The 9,188-nt window shown below is 33.8% G+C and overlaps 1 protein-coding gene across 1 annotated transcript; it reads right to left on the reverse strand.

The window, feature by feature from the left end:
* Positions 1 to 7,026: 7,026 nt before the first annotated feature.
* On the reverse strand, positions 7,027 to 7,599 carry LOC114170087 (uncharacterized). The gene has a single exon (XM_028055569.2). The coding sequence runs from the start codon at positions 7,462 to 7,464 to the stop codon at positions 7,258 to 7,260; it is 207 nt and encodes a 68-aa protein (XP_027911370.1). The 5' UTR covers positions 7,465 to 7,599; the 3' UTR covers positions 7,027 to 7,257.
* Positions 7,600 to 9,188: the final 1,589 nt, after the last annotated feature.

Below are 9,188 nucleotides of genomic sequence, written 5' to 3' on the forward strand. Positions count from 1 at the left end.
GCATATGTATTAACATCACAACATACACAAGACTTTAGTTTGTTACATCTAATCTCAACAAATAGGTTTAGCTCTCCATGGTAGAGAATCTAGGTTTTACAAAATGAAGAGAAAGGGAAGAGTTGGAAACCAAATAGAAGATGCAAACCCTTTCTCAAGGTTCTTGGCAAATGCTTCATGCTCTAATTATGCCTCCCATTCGCATCAACACCTCCAATTCGTAGATCCTCTCCTTCATCAATCCCACAAGGGGGGAAAACACCATGGATGAAGACCCAAGGAGGAGTGGGAGGCTTCCCATCACCCCAAACAACCTGCGAGGGCATCTCTCAGTCGCTCTAGGTGAAGAGAAATTGTGGAAGAAAAGATTCTTTTGCCTCGCGAGAAAACATGTTTAAATACCCATTTTCAATCTATCAGCGTCGTCACTGATTGGCGCCATCTCAACATCGCTAGGCGCCGTTAAGTAAAATGTGAAACATGCAACTCCAGAGAGTCACCGCCTGGTGGCACTACTCCACCGCCAAGTGTCATTGGCCACCGCCTAGTTGCATTCCTCCACCCCCCAATGGTAGGTTTTACGAATTGAATGGCGCTCAGTCCCACTTTTTCACCGCTCAGCATTGTGGTCAGTAGCGGAACTTGGAGAAAATGTCTAGGGGTGCCAAATTAGATTTTTTTTATATAATTTTCTTAATTAAAAAATTATTTCTTTTACTCAAATCATACAATTCAAACTTTTCAATTTTTAATCTTCCTAATTTATTGAATTCACATAAATGAGTATTCTAATTTTTATTTCAATTGAATACTATTTAACTAATTCATTGTATGCAATTAAAAATACAAAATATCAACATTTTATAATGTTGGGTTATATTTATTTGAGAAAATATAATTAGGGTTCATGCCAATTTCATACAAAAAAATTCCTAAAATCATAGTTATTTGTTCATACTAATTTGGGAAAACTTAATTTGGAAAAATTATCATAATGGAAGAATTATAAATTTAACATACATAAATCATACTAGGATACTTATTCATGAGATCGTATGAGTATGCATTATTTGTTCTCTATGTTCTCCAATTTCTTTTTCCTAATCTGCCTTTCTTTTAATCTCTTTAATCCAATTATTAATTTATCAAATTAATTTTTATTTTACTTTTTAAACACTAAAAATATAATATATATATATATATATATATATATATATATATATATATATATATAATTAAAAGCTTGGGGGAGCCATGGCTCCCCTTAGTCCCAAAGAAGTTCCGCCAATGATTGTGGTGCTCATCCTCACTTTCCACCACTCAGCCTTGTGAGCGCTCAACCTTACTTTCCACCGCTCAGCCTTGTGCAATTTGGCAGCATTTTGTATTTGAAGTATTGGAATTGATTCTAGTGGCACCCAACACGGGTATTTACTTCAAATTGATCTTTTATTTTCCAAAATATGTTCCCTTGAGTTCTTGCTTGTTTTCCTCCACCACAAATGCTTCCTATTAACTTATTTAACACATTCAAAATAGATTTAAAGGTAAAACAATCATAAAATAACTAAAACACAAAACAATACAAAATACATTAAATTTTGAGAAAATAACAAGATAAAAGTTAGGAAAGAGTTGATTTATTCATGACCGTAAACACACAAGAATAGGTAAAAATGTACGTTATCACACCTGCAAACCTAGAAAAATTTTCTTCATTAGATTCGTCTAATCCAACCCTAATCATTACTGATTCTAGCTTTTTAAAATAATCATTCACACACATGTGTCCTTGTTGAAGCATTTGTTAGTTTATTAGTTTTTTTCATAATCTAAAGTTATCCATTTATTAGTTTTTTTCAAAATCTGATTTCTAATTTATATATAAACCACTTTCAGTTTGAATTAACTTTAATTAGAAAATTAACTTTTGTTTTTCTTACCCAAAAAATATTTATACAATTTTTTTCTTCTAATAAAACCCTTATATTAATCATTGATGATTGTGATGCTGAGTGATCATGGGTATATTCTTGTGTTCCTGAATAATAATTGAGTGGTATATATAGATAACAGAAATTAAGGGAGGTTTATGAGTGAATAGGACCGATGCGAATTTCATTGGTATGATGGTCACATATATGCAATTAATTTTGTAGAAAATAATAGTAAGAGAGCAAATCATGTGGGTAGATAGCTTTGAATTTTTAGTTACGACTTTTCCTTCGTTTGTAAGATAGAAACATATGACTATCATTGCGTTCATGTTACTTGTCATCAAATTTCATCACCACCCATATTTAGTTTTCCTGCCATAATGCATGAAACTTGTAAAAGAACATCAAACTTAACCCCACTTTTTTTTTTGTTAAAATAAAAGATCTTCAAGATCCACACACAGGAATAAAAAAAATCAAAAAAATTTTAACACAGGAATGAAAAAAAACAAAAATTCAATAAAATGTGTAGAATCATGCGGCACATGCCTTGAATTAGTTATTGAATTAAGCTAAACATTACTATTTGATTTTTAATATCAAAGAATAAAATTGGATGAATGATATTTTCTTTATAAATTCATAATAGATATCCGTTGTTAATTTTGACATGTTGTTGACCATCTCAAAATTCATTAATTATCTATGATTAATCATATAAATTACTGTTTATATTGTAAAGAGAAAAATGAACAAGATACAAAATTAAAGTGATTTAACCACACCCATATATATGGAAAAAAAAAAAGAAAAAAACACACTCCATGCTACAATTTGGATGAATGATTTTAGTCTTCATGTTATTAAAACTCGTCTTTTCTTATTCATCTTTATGTTATTGTTGAAGTAATTTGATTTCACGAGAGTTTAAATGGTTTAAAATCTAATTCATGCGTATAATACAACTGAAGAACAATATATTTAGGATTTTAAAATATGTTCTTATATACAAATTATATAATATTTAACCAATATTTGTGTTGGGAATCTAAGTCTAAGTTTAAGTACCATATTAAGTAAAAATGAGAAAATTGAACACTATATAAGAATGAGGACCCATAAACCTATCGTCTTAAGAGTTTTGGATTGAGAGTGATGTCAATCCCTTATGTGTGGGTTAGACTCACGTCTTATTGGTATTAAATTTTTTTGGTGATTCTCTTTTGAAAGACCTAATAATGATATAAATTTATTATGTGTGGCTTAGAATCCTCCATAAAAAAATCCAACAATTTGCAAATGCTATAAATAAATAAATAAATATTGTGAAATTTATTAGAGGATTGTCAAGAATTTTGGAAAACTGAAAACAAAATTTGTTGGCATTTGATTAAGGTTTCTTTTTAGTTTATTACAACTTAGTTGGTATTTAAAAAAAAATAAAAGTGATTTGTTTTTTCAAGGTATCTTAAGGATGTAAAAATATCAAGTTCATCAAACAATCCCAAATAAATCATTAAGACTTATTAGATTGCTTTTTGTTTTCTTTTCTTGCTTTTGTAGACTGTTTGACTTTTCTTTCAATCTGAAACATGATATTATTTCTCTCTCTTGATGTGATATGAATATTGATGTGTACCATTTGATAAATTCTATTTATAACAAATATTATGATGGTGAATTATGTGTTGAATATGATAAATATTTTAATTAATTATGAAGTTTACAAGTTTAAATGTCAGTTGTAAGGCCCAGTTTTCTGCCCTAAAGTTTTAAGGGTTGCCTTTAAGCTATTGGGCCTAAGGGTTGACCCAATGTATAAAGCCACCCAAAATGTCTGCCCTAATTCACTTATCCTACTCTTTCAGAGTCTGCCCCTTGGTGCTTTGAGCCGCAGCCGTCTTTCCCGCTAGGGTTCAGTCTTGGAACTTCGTTGTGCTTGTTCGAGCCAGTTTCGTTCCACCTCACTAAACCGCTCTAGGAGCTGCTGCCTTTCTCTGTTTACACCCAAGGACCCAGTTGTTGGCCTTTTCTAGGTAAGGGAAGCTAGAACCCTCCTAAATGTCTGAGATGTTTGTGGTTGTTGGTGTTGGTCTTGCGATTGATTGTATTTTGAGCACTGTTATGGATGTATAAAATGGTTGGATCACTATTGGGTATGCCATATTACCTATTGCAGGAGAAAATAGTGGCGAGAACTGTTAAACTCGCCCAAGCGGACATGTCTCGCCTAGGCAAGGTTAACAGGGGCTCACCTAAGTATTTTGCCACGAATGGTCGCCCAGACGAAGAGGGTCTCGTCTAAGCAAGAACGCGTGCATGGTTCTTATACTGGAAGTCGAGCTCTCGCCTAGGCGAAGGGAGCTCGCCTGAGCGAGGGTCCTCCTCGCCTGGGCGAGACCCTTCTGCCTGAGCGAGATGCTGGGCGAGAAGGTGGTTGGAATTGATGTTTTCCTTGATTTCAAAAGTGGACAACATGCTTGTATGAGTATTCATTTAAGTTTATGAACTGAATGGCCTTTGTGAATGAGGTGGTGTATGAGTTGTGATTTATGAGTTTTAACATGAGGTGGGCATGATAATTGTATGAGTCATGAAATTGAAATGATGACTTTGGTATGAGTTCGACATGAGATATGAAAGGGTTGGTATCAATGTGGCATGGTAATGGTATGAGACAGAGCTCCATATTCTGGGTTCGAGAATAATGAGTTGGCATGGTTTGGTTGGGAATACGAAAGAGGTGAATTATGAGAAATTGTATGAGATGTATATGTATATATATTTGTGTGTATGCATGCCGAATCTGTTTGATTGATTAAGAAAGTTTGGTCCGTGTCAGTGCGTAAGTCCTTGGGATCTCTAGGCGAGATTCCCAGGGTCGTGTTTCAGTGGTCGGGACGTAATTCCATGGCCCCTGTTAGTGGGTGTCCATGGTGGTGCCCCATCTGTATAACTAGGTAAGGATTCAAGGTAAGGTTGCATACTGACACTCTAAGGAGTCCGTTAGTCTCACCTAGAGCAGACTGACTCCTGTGGTGAGAGTAGCAGGAGACCCGAAATTTATTAAGGGCTAACCTTGTGGTGAGGGAAAATTGATTCATTATAACACTTGTAACACATAGCTCGGGGGTGAGCAGCTCGGGGGTGATCAGAGGTATCCACCACAAGTGCAAGCATCTACTGAATCCGACCAGGTTATACGTATCCGGATGAGTCGAGTCGAGTCTTAGTGTATTGTTTGGAAAGTCGTAACATGATTGTGTGACGTATGTATAATGGACTGTGAATATGTATATGATTTCTTTGATGAAATGGTTTTTGGCCCCAGCTTACCCTTGCTTGTTTGATTGTGTTGTATGTCGTTCTTCTACTTTTGCGATGATCATCAATTTATTGATGGGAGCAGATGCGGGAGGTGCTTGAGGTCCACATGGAAGGGATTGGTTCCGCTACATAGTCTACCTGAATTGGAATTCATGTTTCGTTGGGCTTTTCTTTAGGGCTATGGCCCATGTACTACTTTGTTCTTTAGTACTCTATTAACTATGGTGAAGTCCTTGGATTTCATTTGTATTTGGCATGGTGTGTCTTGGTTTCCCCTAGCATCCTCTGGATATTGTCAGGAATAGCGTTTATACTTTAGGGTTTGTCAATAAATGTCTATCTGTGTGGCATTTCATTTAAATTAAAGTTATTATTTAAATGAGGTGTTACATCAGTATAATATATACTAAAAGTTTAAATATTAATTAATATATTGCACAAAATAAAAGTTTTTAGATAAAAGAATATTCGAGGTGAAGTTTCAACGATAAAAATTTCCTTCTCTTTCTCCACTCTTTTCAGCACCAACAATAAAACAGTTTATTACGACTGGAATTTAAATAATTTTATTGATTAAATTATTTCTACCATTTATATATATTAATAAGGGGAATCATTTATGAAACGAGTTCCACAACTAGATATAATTGTTTTCATTTAAGATTTCTTATATGATGTCAACCTTTTTTCTTCAAGATGCTTTTGAAAGAGTTCTTGAGAAAAGTAGCCATCGTAAATCATTTCTAGTTGTTGTGTAACCTTGAAAGTTCTATGTTTCAAATTGAGTTTGTTCTCGTTTGTGAAGGGAAAATTGCAATAAATGTTTTTCGTGTAGCATTTAATGCAAGATTGTTAGTGAAAAAAATTTTAGTACACATAAGCCTAAGTTAGATATCTTTTATCTAATTTTTAATAAAAGCTTAGAACCACAATCGATGGATGGTCTATGTAAAGGTAACACATAGGCTTTTTAAAGAAGTTCTTAATGAATGGTTGCTTCAACACATGCTTCAGGATATCTTTAGTAGTGATGCTTTTGTGAGATCTTATTGATAATGAGACAAAATAACATTTTTTCAAAATATCATTTATAAATTTAGAGTTGTATTATGCAATGTCAAACAATAAATTAATAAAATCAAAATTTTTATATCAAAATTATAGTTTTTGTAATATACTAAAACTGAAATATATCAATACTAAATATTAAACTTATTATTTATCCTTTAATTTATAGATATTTATTTGTATATACTTTTGTCCAAATTAATATTTATGATGTAGGGAGAATAAATATCAAATGTAGATGGTGGGTTGAAGATTTCATGGTAAGTACCTTTGCTACAAGTTTACAACCGTTTTCGAACATTAATAAATTCGCATTAAACTTCTTCCACAGCTGGTGTGCCAGGACATTTTCAAAGCTATTCCCTCTTAAAACATGGGACCAGAGATATGACTTTACTTAGGTTTAAAAATAATTAAGAATGTAAAGAACATAAAAAATAGCCAAAGAATTATCTTCAAATGGCAAAATATATTTATTTTCTTATTTGTTTTCTTTAGATGAAAAAAAAAACAAAAAACAAAACCATGATGGTACTCTCTAACAAGAGGTGATTAAACCATCATCAACATTATCCTATTAGAACAATTAATGGAAGGCTTTGCATTTAAAAAATAAATCAAACAGAATTCATACACCATTTCCAGACATAAACATAAACATAAAAAGTAAAAAAAAAAAAAATTAAATTAAATAAAAATTCAACATTTTGGGTTCAAAATTCACGTATCCACAATACACCGATACCTTAGAACTCTACCATGGTATACATTAAAAGATCTTTATAAATAATATTTGGTCAATATTTATGAATATTAATAAACATTCCACTACCAATATTTGCCAAGATTTTTGGCATATGTATTTAACCTTAACGATGATGAGTGTGGTTACGATTTAAAAGTTTGCTGGGAAAATAATTTATGATCATGTATAAGACTTGAGCATGGCTCCACAGAAAGTGCACATGATAGCCTTCCAAGATTTGCAGTAGAAAGGAACAAAGCAAAATCTGGTTTGTGTAATCATGTCTGCTACACTGGCACCTCCGCCGCACCGCGAGCAGGACCCGGCCACCGGCTTGCTCCGCTTCACTTTCTTTGTCTGATCCACCAGAAAACAAAAGCAAACCATGCTTGGTTCTTGTCCAACGTTGTTGTCGTGTTGCAACTGATCTTTGGGGTATTTTCTAAACCCTCTAGCTCTTACGTTGTTTGGTTGCTCTAATGAATTAATGGTGTCTTGGTTTTTCTGATTTGGGGAATTGAGTGCTTTGATGGTTTTATAGAGGGAACAGCGAGCTGATAAAGTGCGGTTCGTTAAAAGGTCAACTGTATGGGCCGTCAGATGTGTGAGGCGTGTCATGTGGAATTGAATGGGTTGGACAGGTGTTGGGATCAGAATGGGTGTGCCAATGATTGTGATCATGTACTTGGCGCGGGAGACCTACTCGTTTCGTTTCATGAAGGTTGATCAATACCACGTGGACGGTTATGATCAGATCATGGTCACAGAAAGAAGTGTGGACAGTTTCAGCAAAGGATGAGACTTAACGCGGAAAATATTCCACTGAACTGTTGTACTTCCATATAGGGTTGGCAAGGGGAGGCTCCGTGTTTCATTATCCTTATTTTTATTTTTAAAATAAAATTAAAAATTCAGTTTTATGTTTAATATGTATAAAATTTGTGTCATATTTTTTCTTTTATTTCTATCGAGGATATATTCATATTTATATTTTTATTTGGCTTATTATTATATTGAATATTAATTACGTATTGTTTGTAAAATAAAACTAAAAATTAAATAAAGTTTATATTATCAATAATTCAATATAAAAATACACGTCTTCTTAATGTAAAATATTAAAAAGAAATTATAATTACAAAAATATAAAATAAGTTTATCAAATAATAAGTGAATAAATATTGTAAAACCCTCTTTTTATTTCTGCCCTTGTAACTCCCCATTTAATTAATAACGCTAATTAAAGGAATGTCACACGGAATAGTATTAGAAACAAAGTCCTGTAGTGTAGACACTACTCATCACGATTATCCAAGAGAAAACCCAAATAAGAAAATGACACACTACGATGCCATAACAAAGTATAAAATATAAATCAACAACATTTAGAATTTTAGGCCTAAAGGCCAGCAGTACACTGGCTATAGCCCTAAAGGAAAGTCCAAGTAAACTTAAATCTAGTCCAAGCAGACTATGCAGCGGAACCTCCATCACCCTGACGATTACGAGGAGTTCTCACCTCTGCTCACATCAACAAGTTGATGATCATTGCAAAAGAAAAGACCACACCACAGAACATACAACAAACAACAGAAGGGTAAGCTAGAGCCAAAATTAGTTTTATCATGCAATCAAATATACTTTCACAGTTCTATATACATACATCATCCAAGCATGCTATGACCTTCCAATCAATACACTAAGACTCGACTCGACTCGACTCATTCGGATACATATAATCTGATCGAATTCAGCGGATGCTTGCACTTGTGGTGGATACCTCTGCTCACCCCCGAGCTATGTGTTACAAGTGTTACAATGAATCAATCCCTCACACACAAGGTTAGCCCTTAGTGAGTTTCAGGCCTCCTGCTACTCTCACCACAAGAGTCAGTCCGCTCTAAGTGAGACTAACCGACTCTTTAAAGTGTCAGGATGCAACCTTACCTTGAATCCTTATCAAATTATATAGATGGGACACCACCATGAACTCCCACTAACAGGGGTCATGAAATTACGTCCCGACCACTGAAGCACTACCATGAGGTCTCACCTAGAGGCTCATGGAATTACGCACTGACACAGACCAAACATACTCAATCAATAAAGTA

The sequence above is a fragment of the Vigna unguiculata genome, chromosome 11, assembly GCF_037176805.1.
Source record: "Vigna unguiculata cultivar grain cowpea cultivar isolate G323 ecotype 2 chromosome 11, ASM3717680v1, whole genome shotgun sequence".
NCBI classification, from domain to species: Eukaryota; Viridiplantae; Streptophyta; class Magnoliopsida; order Fabales; family Fabaceae; genus Vigna; species Vigna unguiculata.